This window comes from Diadema antillarum, unplaced genomic scaffold (genome assembly GCF_040938485.1).
Source record: "Diadema antillarum isolate AM-2024a unplaced genomic scaffold, OU_Dant_1.0 scf00000082, whole genome shotgun sequence".
Lineage (NCBI taxonomy): Eukaryota > Metazoa > Echinodermata > Echinoidea > Diadematoida > Diadematidae > Diadema > Diadema antillarum.
Window position 1 is genome coordinate 1,401,067 of NW_027270971.1, and position 14,944 is coordinate 1,416,010.

General features: G+C 38.6%; 1 protein-coding gene across 2 annotated transcripts in view; it reads right to left on the reverse strand.

The window, feature by feature from the left end:
* Positions 1-285: 285 nt before the first annotated feature.
* The window catches only part of LOC139717773 (kelch-like protein 8), a 35,930-nt gene continuing 21,271 nt past the window's right edge, over positions 286-14,944 (reverse strand). For both annotated transcript variants that reach the window (XM_071629274.1, XM_071629275.1), the window contains 6 exons: positions 9,211-9,354; positions 6,454-6,568; positions 5,489-5,673; positions 2,898-3,041; positions 1,558-1,759; positions 286-490 (listed from right to left, as the gene is read on the reverse strand). In XM_071629274.1, coding sequence (XP_071485375.1) covers positions 373-490; positions 1,558-1,759; positions 2,898-3,041; positions 5,489-5,673; positions 6,454-6,568; positions 9,211-9,354 — 908 coding nt within the window. In that variant the 3' untranslated portion in view covers positions 286-372. The remainder of the gene's footprint in view (positions 491-1,557; positions 1,760-2,897; positions 3,042-5,488; positions 5,674-6,453; positions 6,569-9,210; positions 9,355-14,944) is intronic.

Below are 14,944 nucleotides of genomic sequence, written 5' to 3' on the forward strand. Positions count from 1 at the left end.
TGCATGTTATTGATTATTAAATTATATTTCCCTCACTTTGAAGCTATGTCTAAATCATTTTTTTTTTAACCTTAAAACCAAGCTGAAGCCTGGTGTTAAGTCTAGGTTATTCACCAGCGTATTAAAACATGAAAGAGTTGTGTTCTTGATTAATATTTTAATACATCTGAGACTCGAGTATGGTCGACCTTGTCCCTAGGATACTGGGCCTGGAATAAACCTTCTCAGCTCCTCTTGGATACCATCTGCACAGTCTCTCTGCTGCATCAGGAAGAATAAGGCACATCATCCAAATTTGGTCCCTTTTCAACACAAAATCTGTGAAGACATTGCATAGCGAACATCGAATGAGTCTTTCTCTCTGCAGGGCTGTCAGACGCAGCTGACCATGTTCGTTCGGACGACCTCTTTCAGGGAAGAGACCTGGCAGGGACACACGGCGACCCCAGCCCCGGCCCGGCACATCGCAATGTCGCACACACTCGACCAGCTGCAAGCAAACCACAGTAAACACATAATGAAAGAATTATCCTTTTAATTTTTTGCAAAAAGGATGAGCATTCAATTGACATGCTGTTCTAAAAATTTATTCAATATAGCTAAAGCAGTTGTTGTGGAGTTCTGACTGAAATAGAGCACTCATACACTTTACAAAAGCATCGCTGTTTATGCACTTCTTCATCTGTTACTTCTCTTTTCATCCACAAATGCTTATTCTGGTTCAAAGATACTCCTAGGTGTAGAGCTGTGTCTGCCAACAGTTTGCAGGCTGTTATATCAGTCACTAACGATGAACCACATGACTATCAATATCGTTTGCCCATCCCCAAGATTATTGTGTGTGACACAGAACAAATTATTAGGATTGCACCATGCTCTTTGTGAGAAGTGAAGCAGAATATTTCATGTGCATGAGACATGGGGTGTGTTGTATTATCTCACTTCTGGCAAAGAATTCAGGTTGCCCAACGACCTTCAGGGAGATTTTTAACAGACACTAAATGCACAGCTATTTTGATCATGGGGCTGGAAACGCCTTTCTGAAACACTGAAAAGAGTTTGGGTGAGAAATGTGTTTCCGCAGAGATGATAAATGCTAAGCCGTTTTGAAACATGTTTATAGCTTGGGCCTACCCATGCCAACTACATGACCTCTGCTCCCCGGGTCAAACAGTGCATTGGAGCTGCGCAGTGACGAGGCCTTCATCACAACTCACAATAGAGACGATAAATGCAACAACTCAAGAAACGTGATCCGAAAGGCCTTTGCAAACATGTTTTGTTTCCCAGTAGGTATGGCAACCTGCTTTAAACATGGGAAAGATGATACACGCAGCCGTGGACGTTTCATACACAGGATATTTTTCTATTCATTCATATTTTATCTTTTCAAAACAGAGTGTTCTGTTTTTGAGCAGACAGAACATGGTAACACACAATATTGTCTCAGCTGATCTACCTGAACTCATAAACAGTGATTGTTTCATACGAGACAAAACATCCTGTGATATGTCTGAACTGAGAAAGCATGATAAGAATGAAAGCTGAAGACTTTACCTGTCGGTTTCAGGGTCGTAGCACTCCACCGAAGTGAGATAGTTGGAGCCGTTGTGACCTCCAACGGCGTAGATCTTCCCCCCTAGAACAGCCACGCCTACACCGCCCCGGCTGGAAGACATGGGCTTCATGCAGGTCCACTTGTCCTTCTCAGGGTTGTACCGCTCCACAGTACTCAGGGGAGAGCTGTGGTCGAAACCGCCTTGGGAATGCAAGAGAGGACAAAACCGTGTCTAACGTTACTTTCCTACTTTGTGCATGGGTTGTCATCATCTGCAGAACTCTGACACCTTAAAGGCATAATTTACCATTTGCAGATGAAACAAAAACCCAGCATTAGTGCTTTAAAATAGTTCTAAAATGTGAGATAGGGATAGAAACAACCACTGTAAAAATTTGAATGAGTAAAATTGATGTTAAGTATTCTTAAATGTACAAAATGTGAACAATAGTTATAATAAAAATGTTAATAGATTAAACCGTCTACAGTTACGGTTTATTAAGAAAAATACTTATATCTCCTTACATTTTAGGCTTTATTGAGAACATTTTATATGGTAGGATGTTTTATGGTACAACAAACCTACTCATATGCATCAAATGTGATATCTTGAACATTTATCAAATCACTGCTCCCAAAGGTAAACTGGACCTTTAAATAGGAGTTCTACTGTTGATTTGTTGTTGTTGATTGTTGTTGTTGTTATTGTTGTTGTTGTTGATGATGTTGTTGTTGTTGTTGTTTTGTTTTGTTTTGTTTTCATTGTAAGAGTCATTCAAGAACTGATTGATTGCAATTTGTGATTAACTGATTTCTAAATTGTAATTAGCAATCAAATATAAATAATTCACAGGATATATTAACCCGTTGAGAACGAGTCCGGAGTATACTCGGGCAAGTGTCTATGGGAAATGCGTGTTGTAGCAAAATCAGTCCATCCTCAATGGCTTAGAATGTAAAATTGCCTTCAATGAGTATAACAAGGAAAACAAAATAAACTTTTCAATGGACAAAGAACTTCAAACATTATGTACAATGATGCGAAGAAATATAATTTGGCACAAGCCTATCATAAATGTTACAACCTCTGTTCCCCACAATCCTAAATAAAGGGGTACCATAAATTTGCTGCATTCTGCAAGCAGCATGCACTAGAATATCTTACTTTGAAATTGCGAAAAGTTCTCTTTGGGTCAACTTTGGATCATCACTAGAAAGAGATCTTTGTGTATATCCAACAATGTATTCACAAGAGAAATCAATGGATACTGCCTTTTACCTTTAAATGATTCATCGCTCAAATATGCAACATCTTTTGACAGAACAGGGAGGTGCTTACCTATGGCGTACAGGTATCCATTATGGACCGCCGCCCCACCCCCTGCCCTCCTTGTCTGCATGGGTGCAATGATGGTCCACTTGTCCAGGTGGGGGTCATAGCGCTCACAGGAGTTGAGGGTGCAAGAGCCATCGTTACCTCCGACTAGCAAACGCAAATGGGATCAGTGGAAGAAAAACAGAAACATGTCAATCACATGGCTGCCAACATTAACATATCACACTGCGGGAGGTTCCGTGGAGCAAGCAGGGATATATTATGTGCATTGTGCATATTAGTAGGCAAAATTAATGCCCAAATCAGGAGGACTTTTATGTTTTCTTATCAAGGCATAAAGAAATATATCGGTTCAACAGAATCTTCAATAGAATCGGGGAGATTCTACAGTTTCGAACTGGCAATTACATTATCTAATCCTTAGTTTTGCAATTTGTATTCCATGCTTTATAGCAGTACAAGGGGTGCCACATCAGGAGAGAGAGAGAGAGAAAGAAAGAAGGAAAGGAGGGTAGAGAGAGGGAAATGTGTGAGTGTTGACCATAAATTTCAATATCGGCACACACAGAAGATGATAGACCGACGTATCAGTACTACCAGCGAAATTGATTACATGGCCAGCAATTGTCCTCTCTACAAGGCATGGCAGTTGCTATCAATTTCAGTTTTCAAAGAAACCCTACAGACAAGAAGTTACCCAGGGTACCGAAACTACATAATATCCATTACTCATCCTCTTCACTTCTTTATTGTCTGAGCTATCCTACCCATTTACAGAACAAGTGATAAATACAACAGCTATATAGAATTTCATCTAAATAATGAATGCTATATGATTACCTTTGTCTTGTAGGTGCCTTTTTGTGCTTAAATACTTTATGACACTTACATGTAAAAGATCAGTTACATTCCCTGGGGGTGAAATAGCTTACCAGGCATGATATGCATGGCTATCATAGACTGAGACCAAATGATGAGAAAATGATATGACCGACTTTTTTTTTTTAGTTTGCAGAAAATTAAAAGAAGTTAAACCCTGGGATGCTGTTTTGGAGAGACTGAGCATTACTGCTTCTAAGCAAAGATGGTTTAATAATTACCAGGAAAAACAAAAAATATGTTTAGGGGGACTGCCAAGGTATGAAAGTCTTTTGTTCATCTATTGTTTCTTTAACCCATTGAGGATGAAGGAATTTTTGCTACAACACGCATACTCAGGCCTCCTCCTCAACGGGTTAATAATACTTGCCACAGAAATATCAGTAACATGGCTATGATCTCTTTCTTACATAATAAAAACAAGAAACAATTAATGGTGTTAAAGGGATTTAATGAGTGTATTTATAAATCCATGTGCAAATTTTGTTTGCTTGTGCTTTTCAATAACAAGCATATGTTAATTGTTTATCACTTTAGTTTAATTGCTAGATCATCGGGTTCACTGTATCAATAATAGCTAGGCATACATGCAGTACTGTAGGCACAGTTTTAAATAGGCATAAATATCAAGAGTATCATGCATGCTTGTGACTAGGAGCATGCAGGGACCAGCAAAATTTAGCTCTACGTTATACATCAATTGCATCAAGTGATGTATCATCACAGAATACAACCCAGCAAAAGCTTGCACATGTGTTGTCTCTTTTGTGCAGTTTGTAAGACTTTTTTAGATGAAAATAGTTGTGATACACCATGTACATTGTTCATGAGTAGCATATCTGTCATATTACAAAAACAGAGTCCTTGTCCAGTGGTACCCTTCAGTGCCTTTCTGCTTCTCCACTCTGTCTGTTATTAAACACAGCCACAAAGTCTCTATCTGGAAACTTGTTGAACAAAGGGTGCATTTGAGCGCTCTAAAGCGAACCAAAGTGAACTCAACCAAGGCATACCAAACTGTATTGAGCCAGATTTGGAGCGTTCACGCCCTCTGTGGAGAAGTGTACCTCATGAGTTATTTGTAGAGGGGGTCACACATTCTGTAGCAAGAGGGTCATTCACCTGGCATGCTTAAACTACTTACAGATGTCCCGAACAAAGAGAATGAACTCTGCATTATGACATATGTGCATGATACGCGCATTCTCACATGCAAGGTTTTGGTACACTTCTGGTATCCTTTAGGAGCACATCGGGAAGTGGTCCACCTTTGGCTCGGTTCAGTTCGGTACAGTACACCTCAGGAGTGTTCGAGCGCTCCTCTGGCGCGGGATTGGAATGGTTTGGCTCACTTAGGAGAGCACTCGAACACACCCGAAGTCATCAGCTCCAAATCTCAGCATCTAATACTTTATATAGTTCAGCTTTGAGTAAACAAATGGCTTTCTCACATCATCTTCTCTTCAAGTTTTCTTTCCCATTTTCGTCTTTCATATTTGCCAAAACCACCTACAAAGACCCTATAACCCCTCCTTCACACAATTCTTGTAGAATGTAGAATACAGGGAGTTGCCTCCTTCAACAAAGCCTGCAATGAGTCAGGATTCAGTCTTCAATGTAATACATTGTAGATTTGTGAATCATGTAGTATGCACAAAATCTCATCAAACTTGGAAGGAAAGAGCAAGACATGATTCCACATGAGCCTACGGTACCTGCATAAATGAGTCCATTGAGAACTGCCACTGCAACGCCTCCTCTCGCACAGTTCATGGGCGCGGCAGAACTCCACGTGGTTGTGCTGTGGTCGTAGCGCTCGACATCGTTGAAGCAGACATTATCGTCAAGTCCCCCGATGGCGTAGATTGGCGAGCCAAGTTGCGTGACACCAAGTCCTCTCCTGATAATTGAAAGCCATAATAAGAATTGCAATATTTCAACAAATAGATATGGAGAGAGCATGAGTACTGAGATTAACAACAAAACAGTAATACTACGTTTGTTATTCGGCCCATTGATTTGCATGGTTAACAAAGTACACACAAGCAATCTACACTGTGCACTGATGTTGTATCATGACACTGTAAAGATGATATTTGCAGTGAAAGTATGGAAAACCACAGACTTCTATTTCAACTTTTCAAGTTATCGCTGATAATCACAGGAATATGTGGGCTAGAAAAATATGTCCTGTACATTGTTACATGTCTCTAAATGCAATTTTAACAAAATACATAACTTCCTTCACTGCTCCATGTCTAAAAGTTTTATAGAACAAGAGCTGGAAGTGTAGATGGCTAGAATATTGACTAGAATGTTGCTACCAAATGATGAAAGCATATTTTCATTGTCTATGAATCAATGACAATCTAATCTCCATCATCGTGGATCAAAACACAAAACTGCATCATATTATTGCAATATGTCGTCACTCCCCAGAACAAGAGGTAGACGGATGAGGCATATGGCAAAAGTTTTCTGTCTTTCTCTCTCTTTTCATTGTTTCTTCAAAACTGGCAGTCAGCCAAGATAGAGGTAGCAAGACACAATCGTTTCTTGATTCAATGAAATATTAGCCGCGTCAGATCATCATTAAATCAATGACTGCCGGGCTATGTCTTCACATTCCCACGCAATGTCACACACACGTATCTATTGTTTTGCAGATCATTGAACTCACCTTGGCCTTTTCATGGATGGAAGATGAACCCACTTGTTTGCATGAGGCTCAAACTTTTCTACACTGTTGAGGTGTTCCCTGCCATCAAATCCACCGACAGCAAATATATGGCCTTCTGCATAAGGGAAGCAAAAACCCAAACACAATGAAAACAATCAACTACTATATGAAGTGATAAAGAGCAAATATACGAACAATACAGATGATTTCTTGCAGGCATTACCCTCCAATACAAGCATCCTGGTGGGGGAGGGGCATATCCATATCATTGTCAAGTACTGATGGTATACTTTTAATATGTATCAATTACTGCTTTGGCAAATATTGCAATCCAAGCCTTTTTATTGGAATATTATATGCAGAGTTAGACAATATACAGGTTCACAGAGATACCAATGTTAAAGGGACTGCACAGTACTGGTTGAGGTGGGTATTCATGTTTTCAACATTCCTAAGTGAGATAATGAGAAACCTCTTATGAAATATGAAAGAGCATGCAATTCTCAGAAGGATTCAACGTTTATTTGATGAAAATTGGTTTTCAAATGGCTGAGATATCCAAAAAAAGCGATAACAATAAAAGGTGACAGGCCACGCCTTTTATTAGGATCTTTTTGTTTCACCTCGTTTTTGGATATCTCAGCCATTCCAAAACCGATTTTCATCAAATAAACTCTTGATACCGTACCCCTTAAAATTGCATGCTCTTTGACATCTCATAGAGTGGTTTCTGAATATCTCGCAAAACATTAAATGCTACGGCTGTAGATCCTCACCTCAACCAGAACTGTACACACCCTTTAAATCATGTCATCCATCATTAATAAAGGTCATTGTCCTCTTAATTAGCAGTTCAAAAACTCTACCAAAGTTGTTTGAAGATGGCATTTTATATATACACGTAAATACCAGAGAGCCTCGTCATTCCACTATGAACAGCTTTGAATGCATACAATCACTCGATAAGAAAGGAGTGTAGTTTAGACTGATGTTATATACTGTGAGCATAAATCAAATGTTGTGATACATCTATTCCATGTTGTTACTTGCAAGAATGAGCCATTTTCTTGTTGGCACCTCTTGAATGGGTTCGCAAATGACAGCTTTTGCTATTGTACAGTATGAAAGATGTATCCAGCACAAACGCATATTATGCATACACAAGAGACAGAAAATTACTCCACCGCCTGAAAAAGATGATGATTTCCCACAGAGTTGTTTCATGGTACGGTACATGATTTTCACACTAGCTAATGATTTAAGTTTCAGTTATTTTCATATCAACTGAGAGAATACTAAGTTCATCACCAAGATTTTTTAAGCTACAATGTATTTACAATTTTCTTTTCAAATTTCATAGGTGAGGAAAGACAAAACTACAAATACATGTCCACTAGTATGCACACACTGTTCCCATAATACTTGCCTTTTCTTAAAAATATGGAATTGTACTGTGCAAAAGCAAACAATAATGAATTCATGGGAGGGTTCAAAAGTAGGCTATTAAATCGAATGGTAATCACTATTTGTGGTATACATGTTAATTACATCTCAAAACTGGAATTCAGATACTTTTCTGGGAAGCATTCATGGCATATAATGGTATAGATCTGGGTTTGTTCAAAGTCACACAAGTGGAACATCAAACATACACTGTATGATGAATGTCTATTTGTCACCTTATTGAACACCAGCACACATACAATTTGTATGTCTCATGCTGGGAAAAAAATGACTTACAAAACTTATGCCAGTTTGAACAAGAAAAATTAATGACTGAAGAAATAGTCATGTCTGATGAACTAGACTGAGAGGAAGTTAGCTTTGGTTATTTAGCAGGGGTAAACTTCAGCACTCACATACCAGCTACAGTAAGAAGGGTTCCTTTCCATATCTCATTTCACTCTCACGTTATCCATCAAGCCATCTACATCCCATCATACTGCAGGCTTGTCATTTTTTGGCCTATCAGCTTCCATTTATGATATTCATAAAGATGTGCACAGTCAGAGTTGCTGACAACCTGTGTAAACAGGGACATGGGAGGTCATGGAAATGTTATGAACCCGGAGTACCCGTTTTAAACAAAGAGAGCTGCCCACGAAGTAAGTGTATACAACTTGAAACTGTTCCAACGCTTTTCAGCAGTGGCACAGATGGTATTCAACAGAGTCATTCCCCGTAGAAGACAGAATGGGAGATATAAAAAGAAACTGTGCTATAAAGACACAATATCATCTGTATTTACTTCCAACGACAACTAACCTGTGAATGACTTGTCACCTAACCTTGACTCTGTATGAACAAAATATTGACAATTCAATACCAGTTTTTCCCCTTTATTCCTTCCTACACACTGAACTCTGTATAAACCCACCGTGAACACAACAGTGACTTCCGTGAGGAGCTAAAAGTAGATGTGTGGTGTGTTTGTTTTTTCTATTTCAATCATTGCGCCCTGTATGCAGGTGTGACATGACACTTGGAGAAGTAGAATCATATGTACCTCCTTCCTTATCCGATCATAATTCCGACATATATACTGGATTTCCTCAAGGATATGACAGCCCAGATAAATCTGGCAATGACTAGTGCATTCGCCATGGGCTCTGACTGACATCATGCACGCTACCAATATAAACATTCAGATACAAGTGGAATGATGACGACTTAAAAGCTCCTAATTAGTGAAGCAGTATGGAAACCCTGTGTGCAAGGAGAGCGTCCATGAATTGGAACACGGAGACGCTGACTTACCGCTGGTTGCCGTGACACCAACATGCCGACGCTTCGTGCTCATCTCCGTTACGGGTATCCAGCGGTTGTTACGGAGATCATAGCACTCGCTGGACTTGAAGGGATCTCCTGACGCACCGCGACCTCCAACGACAAACAGAACACCTAGGGAAGAGACCGAATATCTACCATTACATAAATCCAAAACAAATATAGTAGTCATGCCACTTGCTTTATTTGATCATGAAGCAAACTGGAGTAAAATACTCCTGGTAATGGCATGGAGTCTGAAGCAGCAGAAACCCACAAACTAATTACTCACACAAATGACATTGTCAATATTTTGAAAAATGAACCAAACCGCATAAAATTCCTGTAGTGTCAGCTGAAATTTCAGCATGTGCAAAAAAATGTTGTCTGAAAATGTGGTGATTTACTTTGTACTTTCAATGTTTAATTTTTGAGTAGCCTTGGAATACTTGTGTCTGACCATGATGAAGGCTAAGGGTGCAAGCTTTTCCCAAACAATTTCAACTTCCAAATGGTCACAAGAACACTACCGTACAATATGTACATACATAATCAGTGCATCGTGTCTTCTCCCGGCTAGTCACACCTATTCACTGGACATCACAGAAGCATTCCACTTTGTATTGCTTGTCTAAAGATTTTGCTTAAAAATTCAAACTCATCCAAGGGAATTTTTAGATGAAGTTTGATGCATTGAATTAACAGTGTAGCATTTCCAACAGGGGGGGGGGGGGGGGGGTTGGTAGGAGGAATGATTGAGGGGCAGGGGAGGAGATGATAGAAAAGAAGCTGAGACTCATGTAAAAGTCTTTCAATAGTCTGGGGAAAAAACAAGCAGACAACTTGTGCCTTCCTTCTTCTCAGAATCTTACAACGTATGCACTTCCTGCTTTCAACCAAATGCAATATGATTTTCACTTCCTTTCAATTTATGAGGACTTATGAGGATTTTCTGGTCAAAATCAAATTGAAACACATGAGGTCATGTTCGTCATTCGTCTGCATATTCCATGTCTGCCAAGAGTCACATTTCAGACGTCTGGAAATCTGTGGTCGCAAACTGAAGAGGAGAAGCTGCATCAATGCGGATCTGCCATTTTACAGTTTGCAAACACCAAGAAATCACTGACAGATGATAATTCACCTGAAATTGGCAATAACAGACCTGAGGTTAAAACCACATGTGGGAACAATGGATTTATGTATTTTGATGTGCTTCAACTTCCCTCTGGTTTTTATCCATCTTTTTTTTTTTCTTTGAGGGGGATGAGAAAATGATGACAGCAAAAAATATGACTTTGAAGAAAATCACTTCACTTCCTGTGCTCCGTACATACTGACGTCATTTCCTGAAAAAATTGGATGGATGCTTTGCACGAGGCATAAACACTGCTGTGCGATAAATCACAACAAACGCTGCTCCCTCCACACAAGCAGGTGATTCCCAAGTGACCCCCAATCAACACATGTTCAGGAGAAAGTGACCCAAGGGACCATCTAGAACATAAAACATTTCCTGAAGACATCCCTATTCTCATATTATCCTCTGCATCACTTTGCAGCTATAGCCCAATATGATAAACGGCATACAGTACAAGCTGGCTCGCAACAACACGAAATGACATGTCACTTGAGTGTGCACTGCACTAGAGAGCCTGAAGTGTCGCAGCCCCACAATCCTGGAACAGTCTCCCCCCAAATATCAAATCAGCAGTTAACAAAGAAAAATTATAAAAAGCTGTTGAAAACTTATTTGTTCCAAAAATAAAACTTTCCTATACTTATTGTAGCTCCGACTTATTCCACTGCTAGTGATCTGACAAGTTTAAAGTCATTGCTTGTTTGTTTTGTTTTGTTTGTTTTCTATCTTTTGTTTTATTTAGTAAATATTGTTGATCTCTTGTATTTTGTTGAAATTGATCTAGCACTTTGAGTCTGTACAGGAACAGCACTATATAAATATTGGTTGTTATTATTACTTAAAAGTGATACCAAATTGGTTGATTTTTTTTTTCTAAATCTTTAATAGGTTACTGGAAGAGAGCTTAAGAATCAACAGTGGGGATTTTGTTGACAGAACTATGCTGTTCCTGCCACTGTTGTTGTCAGTTGTGGTTTTTCTTTTTTTTTTCTTAACTTGGGAAGATGTGTTTTTAAAGGACAAGTTCATCTTCATATACATGTGGATTGAGTGAAGGTAACAATGTTAGTAGAACACATCGGTGAAAGTTTGGGGAAAATCTGACAACCCGTTCAAAAGTTATGAATTTTTAAAATATTTGTGCAATCACTGCTGGAGGAGAAGACTACTACAGTGTATGATGTCACATGTGTACAACAATATAAGGAAAATAAAAAGAGAATTTCACAACACTTGACTTTTTGAATAAAGTGCACATTTCCTCGACTTGTTACTGACTTATGTTAGGGGTAATATTATTCCCCCTGACTTCTGAAAGAGAGAAGTCGAGTGTTCTTCTATTATGTGAGAAAAGTGAGAATATCTTGAATTTTCTTTATACTTTCTTTATATAGTTGTACTCATATGACATCACAAGCTATAGTAGTCTTCTCATCCAGCCGTGACTGAGCAGAAACTTCAAAAACTCATAATTTTTGAACGGATTGTCCAATTTTCCTCGAACTCTCACTGATGTGTTCTACTACTAGTAATATTGCTGCATTCACTCAACCCACATGTCTATGAAGGTGAACTTGTCCTTTAACCAAATGGTAAACATACATTGTAAAGACGTAATTTGGAGATCATGCACTGAAGGAAGCAGTGATCTAGGCAAGAGAGAAAATATGTTAAAAAGCCAGACAAAAGACAACATAAATTTTTGCCTACTCCATGGCATTTACACGGAAATGCGCATACACACACACACACACACACACACACACACACACACACACCAAAAAAAAACCTCATTAACATGTCTGCAAGGAACCAGATGTAGAAAGTTTTCCCAGGGAATGACTTGGCTTGATGAGTGACCTATCTGCCCTGTGCCACCACAGACATCGATTGGGCAAAATTCTGACTGTGTGCACAAATGTACACTTCCACACATAAGAAAGGGTTTTCATTAATGCACTCAAATCTAAGTCACTGAGAATTTTATATGACAAGTTATAGGAGAAAGCTCAAATCATCAACCAACGGAGAAAAAAAAAGTTTTGGTATTAACAGTGGGCAGTCCAATAACTTCTTTTGCTTGCATTGTTTGTTATTGTTTAGTGTAGTGCTTACTCCTGTGTGGCCGACAACCACAGAACAGAAAATTGATACTACACCTTGTGTACTCCTGCTAGAACCTTGGGTATATTGTATCTGTATACGGTTGTATATGAATTTTTATGAAGTGATGATATGCAGCAAAATGCTGGGTGTATGGCTGGTCATAAAGTATGACCAAGGAGTTTACGAAGGTCCTTGTTATGACCATCAATCTCAACTAATAGTCCATGACCATGCAAAGAAACAATTTATGTGGAACTTCCACTGCCTACACTAGGCCTTGTCTACCTGTTCAGTTTTGTTTTTTACTGTCCCATAACTTAAGTTCAGCCATTAATTTCAATGCCACCATAGAAGATTGCACAAGTCTCCTTGCAGAGGTTTTGTTATAAACTGTTCTTCCTGAAGAAATTGTTAAAATCTACTTACCCAAACCCTATCCATCCCCCTCCATAAAAAGAGCTACATACATTTTACAAGGCTAAAATATTCAAAGAAGAGCAAGTACTGTACCTTTAAAATATCATACAGCCATTAAATGGCTGTACTATACTTGTAAACATAATTTTCATTATAAATTCAAAGTGGCCTTGGCCTGAGATAACCGATACATGAAACTATCCATTATGTATACTTTGAGTGGTTTCCCAGACCTTATAAGGGCCGACACAAAGACTTGATTAATGAAAGGACTAGTTTTGATACATGTTTTTGTTCTTGATGCTTTAAGTGGTCCTGTAGGAGAGGCCTTTTAGTCAAAACTGAGTAGCCATGCACAACACTTTCTATTTTAGAAGAACTGCCATTTTATATGCAGCACATCTGTTTAACAGTAAGGAACCTGAAAGCCAAGTTGAAGTGGATAAATGGCAGAATAAAAAAGATTTAACTGCAGAGAGCAGTTGACTAGGATGCTTAATGCTTCTCTCACAATCACTATTATCTAATCTTGTTTACACTTTAAAATGATGTTAATTGATCTTGACCAATGACCATGGATTGACATTTACCCCTCTCAAAGATTTTCCTATTTATTTCTGGCCATTCACAACAAAAGACTATCATAATAATGGACTTACCAAGTGAATTAATGGCTATTCAAAGTTCACTAATGTTTGATCATTCCTCAACAGAATTTAAAAGAAAATACATAGGTACATTCAAGGTGAAATACATGTAATGTATGACATTTGACAGTGATGAACGAAATAACTTGCAATGCACAGCAAACTCACAATGATAATATGACCACAATGTTGTTTTCCGACAAACACAGGACACTGTGTCAAGTATAACTTCCTGGTAGTCGAAGGTCGTAACACCTTTTTAATATCCAACTTTTTCTTCGAATAGAAAGTTAACTGTTGCATTTATCATTTGTTCACAAGAACTTGATGGTTGGAGACCATTCGCCTCTAACCCCTGGGTTACAGTCTGTCAGTTGAATGATTGACGACTGCTTATAAATATTTTCCCCACTCAGGGCATAACTTTTAAACAAGAGGCCCCCAGAGAGTGAGAGATTCCTTACAGACACTTGCCAACAAGGTAGAACACAAGAGAAACAGGAAAGGAGGGAATGAATGCCCTGATTGCAGACACCTAGGACAAACAAGGACGGATGACTTGACGCACACAAATGACAGGAAATGAAAGTAGGTGACATATCGTTGACAGAATAACCCATAATAAATGAAGAGAAAAATCATAGAAAGTGATGCATGCATTTCAATGTCAAGAAGTGAGGCAGAAAGAAAAGCAAATATGTGAGAGGGAAAAAAGAGTAGAGAAAAGTGTCAGAGAGAAAAAATGATTGGATCAACTTGAAATGACAGAGAGAAGGAAGAGGAAATTTGAACAACAGAGGGGTGCGCAAATTGGATAGCATGGGAGGAGGGAAATTGAAAGAATCTTTACTTCATAGACATTCCTTTCATCTGATATTGATGAGTGTTTGTTGATGATAAATTTGCAAGTTCTGTTTACATTGTGTTCTGCTGTCAGAAATGTTGAAATATAAATCTATTTTGTTATTTTGTACTGTGGAATGTTGAAAAAAATGCACAAGCACAACCAAACTGAAATTGAAACTGAAAAAAAAAAATCACGAGGAAAAGGGAGTATGACTCCCCCCCCAAAAAAAAAAAAATAAATAAATAAAATATAATAAAATAAAAGAAATAAATTGAAGGAAATCCATGTAATAGCTGTTTGCAACACACAATTATATCCAAGACACAAAAATATATTCATGTTATTAAGCGTGGAGATAGAACAGGAATGAAATCAAAACAATCTAGTGCATGCATGCAACAACATTTTATCCAACGGGTGAACAGGGCATTCCTCCGAATAAGTAACCCTACAGGTCTGCAGCTAAGTGGTGGACAAGAGCAGAGACCAACTAAGGAGGGAAGCTAAGGCCAAAACAACAGCCAAAGCTGTTAACAACCAATTGCCATGTCAACCACCCAAAAAAAA